Raw genomic sequence first — 13,136 nt, 5'->3', positions numbered from 1 at the left:
TTCAAGTGTAGGTGCAAAATCTCAGATGTTGCTGCAAAATCTCAGATGTTGCTGCAAAATCTCAGATGTTGCTGCAAAATCTCAGATGTTGCTGCAAAATCTCATGTAATATCTCAAAATCTCAAGTTTAGCTGCAAAATCTCAAGTTTAGCTGCAAATTCTCAAGTTTAGCTGCAAAATCTCAACTGTTCGTGCAAAATCTCAGCTGTAGGTGCAAAATCTCAGGTAATATCTCAAAATCTCAAGTGTAGCTGCAAAATCTCAGCTGTTGGTGCAAAATCTCAGGTTAATATCTCTAAATCTCATGTGTAGGTTCAAGATTAGTCTAACTCCAAACCATTCATGTTCCAAAGGGCTGCATAAAACCCCCAAAAAGTACACTAACCCTGACGTTGGAGCATTTTCAGTTCCCAGCTTCCCAATGACCACATTTCTTCACGTCAATCAAAGTTCATTAAAGCTCGTTAGGGTCTCTGGAGCCCAATGTGGTAATAAGTGGGCCACGTAATGAGATTAATCTGGAATATCAAGGGGATAATCCAAAATATCCAAGTCGTTACCAGCACATGGGCACTTTTGAAGGCCACTTATTTATTTATGGCTATTTTCTGTACTAAATAAAAGTGTCATGGAGACGTCGTATGGGGGTGCCGTGACTGCCGTCATCTCAAGTTGCCCGCCGGCTTTCCGGATTATTCGCAACGCCTAAATATAACCTCCTTAAAGTGGGAGCGGTCGCCATCCCGAGAGACGACAAAACAACTCGCTAAATGACTTTTAGTGGCGATGCCGTTTATTAGGGGGTTATTTTCAAAATAAAGCGCGGCTTTTATGGAGGCGGGATGACCTGCACAAGTGGATGTTATTCGATGGCTGCCACGCACGTTCGCTTGTCTCTTCTTGTCGTCGTCGGTCTGTTTGGTGAGTTTTTATGGCAGTTTTTCTGTAGGAAATACAGTGGTACCTCGACATACGATCGTAATCCGTTCTGAGACTGAGATCGATCGTATGTCGAGCTTTTCGTAACTCGAGCGAATGTTTCCCATTGAAATGAATTGAAAACAAATGAATTCGTTCCAACCCTCTGAAAAAACACCAAAAACAGGATCTTGGATTGGAATGTTTTTTTTTATTTCTTCTAATTTGCCATATATTGACAAAGTAATAAATAACGAGTGGTTTAATAGTCATAAAATGTGTTTAATAGATGTAAAATTAGACGCATTTCGCGGAGGGGCGAGACAACGACAGAGGGCGGCAACAACGCACTCGTAAACGAACTAACAAATTTAAATTAACTTGGATAAATAGATACAGACACTCAAACATACGTTTAATGTAACTTTACACAAAACTGAATTCTAATTTTGTTTTAATTTTTTTACCTTCGTTCTGGCCGGGTTAGCGGTTTGCCACGCCTCCACCCTCACGTTCGCTATCGATGGGCTGTTTGCTGTTGTATTCCCTTCAAAATATTCCGAAAATGATGCACACAAATGTCCTCACAATAAGATAACGCACGACCACTTGCCAACGAGAAGTAGTCTTGAATTAGCGATCGCTCTGCCAACGGGAGCTAACATGCTAAGGGGGGGAAACAGGAAATGCAACCTCCTACCCACGTATTGATTGTGTGTAATGAAGTTTTATTCTGAGAAAGGGTGCCATTGGCTATCGGTGTTGTGTGCACGAGTATACTTCATTACCCAGAAAGCCCTCTTTTTGGCCACGCATGCGCGTTGTGCGTTTCCTGGTCGAAACTCGTCTGAATAAACCGTTCAGTGCTCGTAGATATGTTATACACGAAAGAGATGCGGCAAAAAAGACAGTGCGCTACAATGATAAACAGCCTCTCATGTCATGGCCACCTGGCTTGGTCGCATCTCGAAATTTTGATTGTATCGCGGGCGAATTATTCGATCGAAATTTTCGTCGTACCACGAGCTGATCGTAGGTCGAGCTACCACTGTATTGTGGTTTTTGTTCCTATTTTTTTCGTGCTTTTGTGCAGCGTGCGAGTGTACGGGAGGCTGCGCCGAGGTGGACTCGCTGACGGAGGCCGTCCGAGGCCAGGCCTTCGTGCTGGGTTGCATTTCCTGTAAGAAACGGGGCGAAGTATCCGCCGTCAGCACCCTGGACTGGCACTTCCGAGCTCGAGGACGGGAAAACTTCACCCACGTGGGCCCCCCTCCGACGTCCATTCCTGAACGACCGACCGACCGGTTCCTCACCGCCCGACCTCTTCCCGTAGATCTTCCGCTACCGGCACCCCACGGCCCACGTGGTGTCCGCGGCCTTCGAGGGACGTCTGGACTGGCTGGGAACGGCGGGAGAGGACGTCCAAACGGGCGCCGTGGCCCTGCGCGACGTGCGCTCGGACGACGCCGGGACGTACCGCTGCACCTTTAGCCGGACCCTCCTGCTGGCGGGCTTCCGGCCACGCGTCAGCGTGGAGAAGGAGGTGGAGCTCGGCGTGGTGGACGTCGGTGAGGAACGCTTATTTGGTGGACTCGTTTTTTACATGGCGGACCGTTGGTGAAGTGGTTAGCGTCTCCGGCTCGCAGTTCTGGGCTCGAGGGTTCGAGCCCAGTTGGGTCCTGGTGGTGGGCAGCTGGCATGGTCTACCCAGGGCTTGCATGGGTTTTCTCCAGGTACTCTGGTTTCCTCCCATATCTCCAAAACATGCATGCTAAGCTAGCTGGCTAACAGTCTGAATTGTGTTAGCGTGAACAGTTGTCCCTTGTCTACTCGTGCCCTGCGATTGGATGACCACCGGTTCAGGGTATCCCCCGCCAGGTCCCCGTCGTTAGCCAGGATAGGCTACAGCACCCCCGATCCCAAACACATGCATGCTAGGCTAATTGTATGCTAAACTGTCCCTAGCTTTAGAAGTCATTGGTTGTTTGTCTCCTTGTGTCCTGCGATTGGCTGACCACCAATTAGGGCGCCCCCCGCCAGGTCCCCGTCGTTAGCCAGGATAGGCTCCAGCACCCCTGATCCCAAACACATGCATGCTAGGCTAATTGTATGCTAAACTGTCCCTAGCTTTAGAAGTCATTGTTTGTTTGTCTCCTTGCGCCCTGCGATTGGCTGACCACCGATTCAGGCCCCCCCCCCCCCCCCCCTCCCGCCAGGTCCCCGTCGTTAGCCAGGATAGGCTCCGGCACCCCCCGATCCCAAAAACATGAACGCTAGGCTAATTCATGCTAAATTCTCCTTAAGTATGAATGAATGTTTGTCCTTTTTCTCCTTGTGCCCTGCGATTGGCTAGCCGGGATAGGCTCCAGCACCCTCCGCGACCCATGTGAGGATAAGCGTTTCAGAAAATGAATGATAGACACTGCCCACTACTGGCCAGTAAAATAATCGTGACTTTTTCCCCTCATTTTTGTATTTTTGTTCCTACACTTACGACTGTATTTTGTTTAAGAATCATGTTGTTGTTGTTGTTGTTTGTTTATTTTTAAGCTAACCGTCATCTGGCGGCGGTGGTGTCGGAGATGATCATGTGCACGCTAATCGTGCTGTTGCAGCTGTGGTTGGTGGTGGTTCTGGTCTACTGCTACAAGAAGATTTCCCACGACACGGAGGCTCGCCAGGCTCGTGCGGCGCTCAAAGAGCGTACGGCGTACGTCCAAATATTTGACGCCGTTGGTTCACTGCTCGGCTGCCATTGACGGACATAGACGTCCAACCGGTTCCGACGGGGCTGTCGGTTTGGACGTCGGTTGACGTCCATGCCAATGTAAAAAAATGTGCATTTTCTGATTGTGTTTGCAGACTTCTGGAAGGCGAGTGCGTCAGTTTAGAAGAAGGCCAATTGGAATGATTGCTACCAACTCTCCCAGCTCAACTTAGTTGGACAGCCAACTATCGTGTTTTCATTTCAGCATTTTAGCCTATCCCAAGTGACTATGGTAGCCAGCCAATCACATCACACACGGAGATAAAAGACAACCAATCCTAGCTAGATGCTTTTTATACTGTTAGCAGCTAGCCTAGCATGAATGTTTTTGCGATGTGAGGCCGACGATTTTTTTTATTCTTTCTGAAATAAAAATTGATTAATTGAATTTTGTTTTCCCCATAAGAACGTTACTATGACTTATTTTGTTACTGTTTTACAAAAAAACGTGAGGATTTGCACAATTCTTAGGTGAACAATGTCGGTAAACAAGTTGATAATGTCGACTAGCACGGCAAAAGGTGCGTTCAAGGACACTTGGAGGTTGCAATGCTGACCAGGCACACTGAAGCTTTTGTCCTGCCGTCTTTTTACACTGGTCTTAATTAGACGGGCTGTTCGGTATGGGGTCCTCGCGTCATATTAAACGTGTTGACAGCGTGCTATAGGTGGAGTTTTCAAATCTGGGGGGAGGATATATATCTTTTTTTCTAATATTTAAAATTCGTTCAAAAATACGAGGACAAGTAAAGGCATCAGACAGGTAAGATTCTCCTACAATGTATAATATCTCATATTAAAGCAATGTATGCATGTGCAGTATATTGGTGGGAGACAAATTTGACTGTAAAATTATTATTTATTTTCTAGAATTATATATTTTTGTTTTTTTGCTGACACTCTCCTGCTACAAATGGATTGGACGTCTAACACGGCCAATGAGTTAAGCAGTTTCTAACCAAGCCGTTATTTTTGCAGTAAAGTGGGTGCGCAGTCATTTTAGTATTATTTTTATTTTTAATGAAGGTGGTATTGTTTTATTTTCTGGTTTTGAAAAAAAATCCCACACTGTACTGGTTGTTGGGAGCTAAAAAAAAATACTCAATATCGTTTTGTGAGAAAATGTGTCATTTACAAGCATAATTTTAGTTGCTTTTGCATTATTGAATTGAAAAGTGACTAGCATCTTCAAAGTATATATTGTATATAACGTATAAAATATGATCTAAATACAATATAAGTAGTGATACCGTATTTTATGGGCTATAAATCGCATTTTTTTCACAGTTTGTGTGGGTCTACGACCAATCAATCCTCAAGTGGAAAAAGGGACATTGTCGTACTTACCTCGCAGTTGCCAGAGTGTCCAGCAGAGGGCGCCAATGTCTCTGGTTAACAGCAGCAGCAGTAGTAGTTCCACGGCGCCCGTTCTGGTCCATCACTGCCTGAACAGAACCCCGGCGCAGAACGACACCGAAACGGCCAGCCCGAGTCTGGACGTGGTTTACATCTTCCTGGTCCTCGGCCTTTTCAGTTTCTTCTCCTTCGCCGTCATGTTGAGCTTCATCCGCTCCGGGAAGTTGGAGAGTTCCCAGGACCCGTACCAACAGTATATTGCCCGGGACTGGAGCCGGAAGAGGGCGCTGTCCGCGGAGGACTTGGCTCGGGCTCGACGGGTCGTGGAGGCCTCGGAGTCGGCGTCGGTGGTCATCTGTAACCCGGCGACGGAGGGGGATAGAAAGACCGCAACGTCAATTGAATTAAATTGAATGACTAAAACAATCAAAACAGGTGAATATATATAATCAATCCATAAATAAGTAGTCAACATAATAGTAGTCAACAATATAAAAACTAATGACAACACAGACCAACAAACGAACAGATAAATATGTAATAAATACATAAGTAGGGGTTTTAATTCACATTTTTATAAGTTGGGTGAATGTTGGGGGGAAAAGGCTTGTTTTTAATAGTATACGTCAGGGGTGTCAGACTCGGGTTGGTTCGCGGGCCGCGTTAACGCCAACTTGATTTCAGGTTCCTTTTTAGATATAATATTTTGATTTTTTTTTTAAATAAATGGATTAAAAGAACTGGATTAAAAAAACCTGGATATTCCGTTTTTTATAGATCTAAAACAATGTTTATTTGAGCTTTTTAAAATATATTTTACAAAATGATTTTTGAACTAAAAACACAGAAAAAATGGGATTAAAAAATGACAATTATTGATTTAAAAGGGGGAAAAAATCAGGAAATGTAATATACATCTATACTCTTCATTTTAATTTGATCCTAAAACAGAAAGTCGGCTCTCATGATTTACTTTTTTGGGCCGCACAAAATGATGCGGCGGGCCAGATTTGGCCCCCGGGCCGCCACTTTGACACCTGGTATACATTGTTAAATCTAAGATTGGGTGGTTTTTTAGGGGGTAATGAGAAAGGATTTTGATGGTCAAATGTTCATAGTTGTTGACCTTAAAATTCTCCAAATTCCATTTTTTTGTTGCCGTCTCCAATAGATGAATATTCTCTTTTCTGTTGTATTTTTGTACATTTTTTACATTAAAAAACATGGACTGCCTCGTGTCTTTACTTTTTGATACCCCAAGACAAAAGGGAAGGAAACATGAAATCTTTGCATTAATAAGTAAAAGGTTTTATTGACCCATGTGAGCATAAACGGTCCAGAAATATAAATAAATAAAAAGTAGGTCGGTCAAATGAAGGAAAATGTATATGAATCCCACACAAGAATTCCTTTGTCTTACACATTCCACACTTATCTCAGGACTCATAATTCATTCTCCTTATTTAGGGGGTTGCCCTCGGCTGAGCCACGCCCACTTTTGCCTGCCCCCAAAAGATTTCAAGATATCAGATGTTGTCTGTCTTCTAAAAACCCCTCCATAACAGATAACAAGCACGTGGATGGAAGAACCTATAACCCAGCCGTTCTCCAGCCAGAGCTAACGATGCTAATGCAATGGAGGCTTTTTCCGTGGTGGCTAGATCTGGTTTTCTGGGTCTTTGTGGTTGAAAATAACGGCAGCCATCTTTTACCCGAGCCAACTTTTCAGCCACGAGGCGAGTCCCCGCTCGGCCTGGACAGACTTGGAGGCCACCTCAGCGGCGTTGATCTTCTTCATCTCCTCCTTCCTCGCCCGCCGCCGCTCCAGCGCACGCCGTTCCGCCGCCTCCTCGGCCCGCCGCGCCTCCCGCGCCAGGTCGTAGTGCACCATTTGCATCTTTAGCATGGGCGCTATCAGGTTGTAGCCGTCCACCTTCTTGTTGAGCTCGGCCAGCTCCTCGCCGGCGTGGGCGCGAAGCTCCGCCCAGCGGAGGCGCTCCGGCGGACCGAGGGCGCGACCCAGTCGGACCCGACCGTCCAGCAGGCCGGCGCGGACCCCGGCGGCCGTTTCCCGGATCTCGCGCTGCGCCAGCACCCACGGCGGCTGGTAGCCGTTGTCCGCCAAGATGCGGTTGAGGTTATGCGCGGTGGGGTCGGCGTAAGGGTCGTCCCGGAACTTGTCCAGCGGCTTTCCGGCGCCGCTCAGGTTGCGGAAGTCCCCCCGGGCCATGGACTCCTGGATCAGGTCTTCCACCAGCCGTTCCACCGCTTGCGTGATTTTCGCAGCCCTGCTGCGCCGCCGCACGTCGCGTTCCGCTAGCGCCCCCTCGGCCGTCGCCGCCTCCCTCTCGTGTTCCTTCTGCCGGTAGTCCAGAACTCGCTCGGCGGCCCGGTCGGCGCGGAAGTGACGGTACTGGCGCTCGCGTTGGCCGGGGGTGCCCGAGCCCACTCCCTCGTAGGTGAGGTAGTGGCGATGCTGAGGGGCTTCGCCCGAGAACGGGTCCTCGTCCCGGTCCCGGTCCTCGTCCCGCGCCACATCCCGACTCTGGGCTAGCACAGAGCGGTAGGCCTCCTCCACGCGGGCAAAGGCGGCCGCATCGGCGGTGGGTGCACCGGAGTCCGGGTGATAGAGCTTGGCGAGGCGTAGGTACGACTCCTTCGCCCGCTCGGGACTGACGGGCTCGCCTTCGGGCAGTCGCAGGAGCCGGTAGCTCTCTCGAAGCCTAGCGCTGATCTGCGCTCTGCCGCTCAGGCCCCGGCTACGACGGATCACGGGAAAGGATCCGTGACGCGACGAGTTGAAGGACGCCAGGAGATGCAAACTCATTTCTAAGTGCACACTCCTGGAGAGACCAAAAGCAACAATAACAATTTGGCCCACAAAAAAAAAACTAAATCCTGGAGAGACCAAACGCAACAATAACAACGTGGTCCCCCCAAATCCTGGAAATCTAAACGCAACATTAACAACGTGGCCTACACCAAAAAAAATCCCGTAAAGTCCAAACCCAACAATAACAACGGGGGCCCCCCAAAAAAGGGACTAAACCTAATAATTCCGTTTATTCCCCAGCATTCGAATTTATATCTTACATTAGAAGCACAATAATATGTTCAAAACATAGACAAACAGTACGGGATAGATATGGGTCAATGTGAAATTTACATACTATAGCCAAATACCCGATGCTAATTTACGCACGTGAACGCAGCATGACGCGTGCCAGTAGCTAATAATAAAGTTAGCTAGATTATATTCTTCACTGTAAAAAGAACGCGCTATCAACGCCGCCTTCGACGTAAACTGTTTATATTCACATGTTACTTCGTGTAAACTGGAATACATTCATTACCAAATACAAGGTGAAAGATAGGTTACCAGTCAGCGTGGTTCCTGTTATTTGTCCTGCGTCTTCTTCGTTTGCTTCTTTTCCACCGGCGGTTGATAAAATAAAGTTCACTGGTGACACCTACTGGAGAACAGCGTAAAGAGCAGTCCCAAGATGAAGTACGTCACAACCAACAAGCACGATAGAAACTAAGTTTTTTGAAAAAGCAATAGAAAAAATGATTTGTGAGTCACAACGTACATGAAAAATAAACAAACGGCCATTTTACGTAAAGTAAAAAATAGAATCCTGAAATTAAATTAAAACATCCATGTCGGAATAATATACGTATGTATTGAATCAAAATGAATTATTTTAAAAACTCAACAATAATAAGCATGAAAGAACATGATCTATAAAAAAGAAAACTGTTTGAGTACACGTCAAATGAAAAAAACAAGTTCTGTGATAATGCGTTAAAAATGTTCAAATAAATCAAATTTAATGAATGAGGCTTTTTCTAATGCAATAACCAAACAAAGACAAAATGACATTAAAATTAATAAAGAACTTATAAGTATGATGGACAATGACAGTGTAGACAAACATAAAAAAAACAAAGTACACAAAAGAAAAAAAATCATGACAAAAATAAAAAATACTGCAATTGCATACAAGATGAAAATGAAGTGATAAAAACTATTTAAAAATAGTTTCAAAATTCAAGCATCAATTAAAAATACAGCCTTGGCACAGTAAATATTTCATATATCTCTTTTTAAAAATGAAATGAAAGTAATGAAATGTAAAAATACAAATTTAACCAGGCAAATGTTATAGTTTACAAAAACATATTGTAGTTTTTGTATTTATGTCTTGTTTTGTTTTTGTTTAATTTTTGTCTTGTTTTTGTTTAATTTTTGTCTTGTTTTTGTTTAATTTTTGTCTTGTTTTTGTTTAATTTTTGTCTTGTTTTTGTTTAATTTTTGTCTTGTTTTTGTTTAATTTTTGTCTTGTTTTTGTTGAATTTTTGTCTTGTTTTTGTTGAATTTTTGTCTTGTTTTTGTTGAATTTTTGTCTTGTTTTTGTTGAATTTTTGTCTTGTTTTTGTTGAATTTTTGTCTTGTTTTTGTTGAATTTTTGTCTTGTTTTTGTTGAATTTTTGTCTTGTTTTTGTTGAATTTTTGTCTTGTTTTTGTTGAATTTTTGTCTTGTTTTTGTTGAATTTTTGTCTTGTTTTTGTTGAATTTTTGTCTTGTTTTTGTTGAATTTTTGTCTTGTTTTTGTTGAATTTTTGTCTTGTTTTTGTTGAATTTTTGTCTTGTTTTTGTTGAATTTTTGTCTTGTTTTTGTTGAATTTTTGTCTTGTTTTTGTTGAATTTTTGTCTTGTTTTGTTTTTGTTTAATTTTTGTCTTGTTTTGTTTTTGTTTAATTTTTGTCTTGGTTTTGTTTAATTTTTGTCCTGATTTGTTTTTGTTTATTTTTTGTCTTGTTTTGTTTAATTTTTGTCTTGTTTTGTTTAATTTTTGTCTTGTTTTGTTTTTGTCTAGTATTTTTGTTTTGTTTTTGCATGTTTGTTTTTTGTTTTGTTTGTATTTTTTGTTTTTGCTTTGTTTGTGTTTTTATATTTGTGTTTTTATATTTATATTTTTATATTTATGTTTTTTGTTTTGTTGGTGTTTTCTTTTTGTATTGTATTGCATGTGTTTTTATTTCGGCATTTGTTTGTTTTTGTTTTTTGCATTTGTTTTTTGTTTTGTATTTTGTTGTTTTTGTTTTGTTTTTGCTTTGTTTGTTTTTTATGTGTTTTTTGCTTAGTTGGCGTTTTTGTTTTTTGTTATTTTGTTTTTTGTTTGTCTTTTTTCTTTTTGCGTTTGTTTGTTTCTTTTTTGTGTGTGTTGTTATTGTTCCCATTTTTTACCTTAGATTGCATCCTGGATGACTCTTTAGCCATTGTTGGTGGCCTAGATTAACATTTTCTTGATCTTCTTCCGACAAAACGACGCAACGGCCTCAACTAGGTCTTCACTGCTGTCAGAATCCTTTCTGTTCTCATGTCTGCTCTCATGTCTGTCCCCATGTCTGTCCCGATGTCGGTCCCGATGTCTGTCTTCACATCTGTCACCGTCGCTGTCTTCGTCGCTGTCTTCACATCTGTCCCGATGTCTGTCCCCATGTCTGTCCCGATGTCTGTCCCGATGTCGGTCCCCATGTCTGTCCCAATGTCGGTCCCGATGTCTGTCTTCACATCTGTCACCGTCGCTGTCTTCGTCGCTGTCTTCGTCGCTGTCTTCGTCGCTGTCTTCGTCACTGTCTTCATCGCTGTCATCTTCCTCACAAATCGGATTGCAACGTCTCATTTCATACGGTGGTGGCGCTGCAAAAAAAACAATGGCAACAACAACTTTTTGAGTTAGCGGGATGTCTATTGATGTCCAGACCCTGAATGTACGACCCACACTTTTTCAATGTTATCTCAATGCAAAAAAAGGGTCTGTATTCTCCGTGTGCGATCGATTGGTCACCGGTCTTTTGGTCGCCGTCTTTTGGTCGCCGGTCTTTTGGTCGCCGGTCTTTTGGTCGCCGGTCTTTTGGTCGCCGTCTTTTGGTCGCCGGTCTTTTGGTCGCCGGTCTTTTGGTCGCCGGTCTTTTGGTCGCCGGTCTTTTGGTCGCCGTCTTTTGGTCGCCGGTCTTTTGGTTGCGGTCTTTTGGTCGCCCCGATCGCAACATCGGGCGACCAAAAGACCGACGACCAAAAGACCGGCGACAAAACAAGGTAAAAGAACACGGTCTACGCATTCGGGCCAATACGGTCTACTTTATGACCTGACTGGCAGCGAATGAGTGAAGCGCATTCTGAAAGGGTGAGGACAATTTGACCTATTTAGGATTTTTAGGATTTTACCGTTAAAGTCCCGGACACAAACGGGACCTCTGTCGGTGAGAATCATAACTCCAGGAGGACAGTGTGGTCTTCTTCTGTAGTCACTCTCAAAGCTCATTTCAGATGGATGTCGTTCCATCGCGAAAGGTCCTTCTCTTCCGTGTTCTCTCCCACATCTCCTCAGATGTTTCTCGAATCGACGATATTCATCCATCGCCAAAGCTTCTTCTCTTCTTCTGGATTCTTTACAGCGACTCCCGGTTCGAGTCTCGGATCGACGTTCTTCCGCCCTGGAAGCCTCTTTGCTTCTGGATTTTTTCTCGCGGTTCCTGGTTCGAGTCTCGCTTCGCTGGTCCCTATCCCGGCTAGACCTGGGCGGAGAGCCGACTTCACCCCGGGCGGATCGCCGATCGGCGTCGGAGCGTGCTGAGAAAACAAACAAAATTATAGCTTGAAGTGATTGTTGACAAAATAGAAATAAAAACCAAGTGACTTACATTTCTCACGAGCTGCCTTTCTTTTAATTTTAGAGATTTTTTCATCTGCAAAACAATGAACCAACATTCATTCATTTTTTTTATCCTCACAAGGTTCGCGGGGGGTGCTGGAGCCTATCCCCGCTAACTTCTTGGGCACGAACCAAAACAAAGCAAAATAAAGCTAAATAAAACAAAATAAAGCAAAATAAAGCAAAATAAAACAAATTAAAACAAAATGAAACAAAATAAAAATAAAAAAAATAAAAAATAATAATAATAAAAAAATTAAAAATAATAATAAAATAAAATAAAAAAATATAAAACAAGCCAAAACAAAACAGATTAAATCAAAACAAACCAAACCAAAAACAAACCAAACCAACATTTAAAATAACAAGAAACAGTCGGTGTCTTTTTGCCCGTTTCATTGTGCCCAACGATTGTTGCTGTCAACCAGTTGCCCCCCACCTGCTGCCCATGGTTGGCTTGGATAGGCTCCAGCACCCCCCACGACCATTGTGAGAATAAACGGTACAGAAGTATGAAACATTTGAAGGAAGGCTGAAAAACAAGCTCAAGTGAACAAGTTCACACAAGCGCGCACACACACACATGCGTACACATTCCAAAGCGAAAGTAATCGAGTCAGCATTTCCAGATCCCCATGCAAAAAAAAAAAAAAACTACCCCCCAAAAATCCCGGCTCCTACCCAGGTCCTCGGCCTCGTCGAAACACCGGATGACCCTGAAGAGCTCGGAGACGACGGCCGGGGCTTGGGCCTCGGTGAAGGTGGACACCAGCACGTTGGTGACCTCCACCCGCGACTGCTTCTCCACCTTGGACAACGGCACCCTGCGTTCCCCGCGCCGGTCCACCAGAGCCATGCAGAACATCTCGTAGCAATACTTGGACAAGTTCTCCAACGAGTCCAGGATGGCCATCTTTCTGGAGGCCATCTCGGAGTTTCACGGGCGAGGCGGAAAAATGTGTGGGGAAACAAAGGTCGCTTGCTTGTAATGAGATAAAAAAAAAGAAAAAAAGAAAAAAAACATTCGCTAGCTGATCTGAGGTCTGCGAGTTAGTTCCAGTTTTTTTTATGGGTTCACCTCATTGGACTATGACCTCCTTTAGGCTTAACTAAAACACTTTCAATTCCAAATATCTCATGTCATTTTCCCTCACAATACCCACATGTTGAATGAAATGCAGGGCGACCCGACAGATGAGCGTTTAGAGCAGTGCTCACCAAACTACGGCCCACGGGCCGGATACGGCCCGTCAGCACATTTGGCCCGGCCCTCTGAACAATACCAGAGACGCTATCAGATTTTTTTCCTATTTGGCCTCCAGAAAAAAAAAATCCTAGGCCCGGCCCTGTCAAAGAGAGAACAGAATAATGGC

At 44.1% G+C, this 13,136-nt stretch overlaps 4 protein-coding genes across 5 annotated transcripts; 2 read left to right on the top strand and 2 right to left on the bottom strand.

Annotated features, from left to right (window-relative positions):
- The first annotated feature begins 558 nt into the window (after positions 1-558).
- Positions 559-4,074, top strand: LOC144072870 (sodium channel regulatory subunit beta-1). Its single transcript, XM_077598235.1, has 5 exons — positions 559-921; positions 2,012-2,178; positions 2,252-2,486; positions 3,469-3,628; positions 3,781-4,074. Exons 1-5 carry the CDS (start codon positions 843-845, stop codon positions 3,827-3,829), a joined length of 690 nt encoding a protein of 229 aa, XP_077454361.1. The 5' UTR covers positions 559-842; the 3' UTR covers positions 3,830-4,074.
- Positions 4,075-4,274: 200 nt separating this feature from the next.
- LOC144072871 (uncharacterized) lies at positions 4,275-5,554 on the top strand. The gene is made up of 2 exons (XM_077598236.1): positions 4,275-4,448; positions 4,973-5,554. The coding sequence occupies exon 2, from the start codon at positions 5,068-5,070 to the stop codon at positions 5,452-5,454; it is 387 nt and encodes a 128-aa protein (XP_077454362.1). The 5' UTR covers positions 4,275-4,448; positions 4,973-5,067; the 3' UTR covers positions 5,455-5,554.
- A 773-nt stretch (positions 5,555-6,327) lies between these two features.
- dnajc28 (DnaJ (Hsp40) homolog, subfamily C, member 28) lies at positions 6,328-8,545 on the bottom strand. The gene is made up of 2 exons (XM_077598364.1): positions 8,421-8,545; positions 6,328-7,884 (listed from the first exon to the last, which is right to left on the bottom strand). Exon 2 carries the CDS (start codon positions 7,866-7,868, stop codon positions 6,750-6,752), a length of 1,119 nt encoding a protein of 372 aa, XP_077454490.1. The 5' UTR covers positions 7,869-7,884; positions 8,421-8,545; the 3' UTR covers positions 6,328-6,749.
- Positions 8,441-12,862, bottom strand: LOC144072939 (uncharacterized). Of its 2 annotated transcripts, XM_077598366.1 has the most exons (5): positions 12,445-12,862; positions 11,753-11,797; positions 11,277-11,681; positions 10,293-10,748; positions 8,441-8,511 (listed from the first exon to the last, which is right to left on the bottom strand). In XM_077598366.1, exons 1-4 carry the CDS (start codon positions 12,689-12,691, stop codon positions 10,336-10,338), a joined length of 1,110 nt encoding a protein of 369 aa, XP_077454492.1. In that variant the 5' UTR covers positions 12,692-12,862; the 3' UTR covers positions 8,441-8,511; positions 10,293-10,335. The 2 variants fall into 2 exon arrangements, with proteins under 2 accessions (XP_077454492.1, XP_077454491.1); XM_077598365.1 differs by lacking the exon at positions 8,441-8,511 and having other exon boundaries at positions 9,203-10,748.
- Positions 12,863-13,136: the final 274 nt, after the last annotated feature.

Source organism: Stigmatopora argus, chromosome 4 (genome assembly GCF_051989625.1).
Source record: "Stigmatopora argus isolate UIUO_Sarg chromosome 4, RoL_Sarg_1.0, whole genome shotgun sequence".
Classification (NCBI taxonomy): domain Eukaryota; kingdom Metazoa; phylum Chordata; class Actinopteri; order Syngnathiformes; family Syngnathidae; genus Stigmatopora; species Stigmatopora argus.
Note: the sequence above shows the minus strand (reverse complement) of the source record. Positions and strands in the feature narration are given on the sequence as shown.

What these genes read in the sequence shown, in the direction of transcription:
- LOC144072870 (XM_077598235.1), top strand. Translation starts at nt 843, where the DNA reads ATGACCTGCACAAGTGGATGTTATTCGATGGCTGCCACGCACGTTCGC. An exon ending in GCTCGGCGTGGTGGACGTCG is followed by an intron (nt 2,487 to 3,468) that starts GTGAGGAACGCT and finishes TTTATTTTTAAG; the next exon opens with CTAACCGTCATCTGGCGGCG. An exon ending in GCGCTCAAAGAGCGTACGGC is followed by an intron (nt 3,629 to 3,780) that starts GTACGTCCAAAT and finishes TTGTGTTTGCAG; the next exon opens with ACTTCTGGAAGGCGAGTGCG.
- LOC144072871 (XM_077598236.1), top strand. Translation starts at nt 5,068, where the DNA reads ATGTCTCTGGTTAACAGCAGCAGCAGTAGTAGTTCCACGGCGCCCGTT.
- dnajc28 (XM_077598364.1), bottom strand. Translation starts at nt 7,868, where the DNA reads ATGAGTTTGCATCTCCTGGCGTCCTTCAACTCGTCGCGTCACGGATCC.
- LOC144072939 (XM_077598366.1), bottom strand. Translation starts at nt 12,691, where the DNA reads ATGGCCTCCAGAAAGATGGCCATCCTGGACTCGTTGGAGAACTTGTCC. An exon ending in CGACGAGGCCGAGGACCTGG is followed by an intron (nt 11,798 to 12,444) that starts GTAGGAGCCGGG and finishes ATTGTTTTGCAG; the next exon opens with ATGAAAAAATCTCTAAAATT. An exon ending in TTGTGTCCGGGACTTTAACG is followed by an intron (nt 10,749 to 11,276) that starts GTAAAATCCTAA and finishes TTTTTTTTGCAG; the next exon opens with CGCCACCACCGTATGAAATG.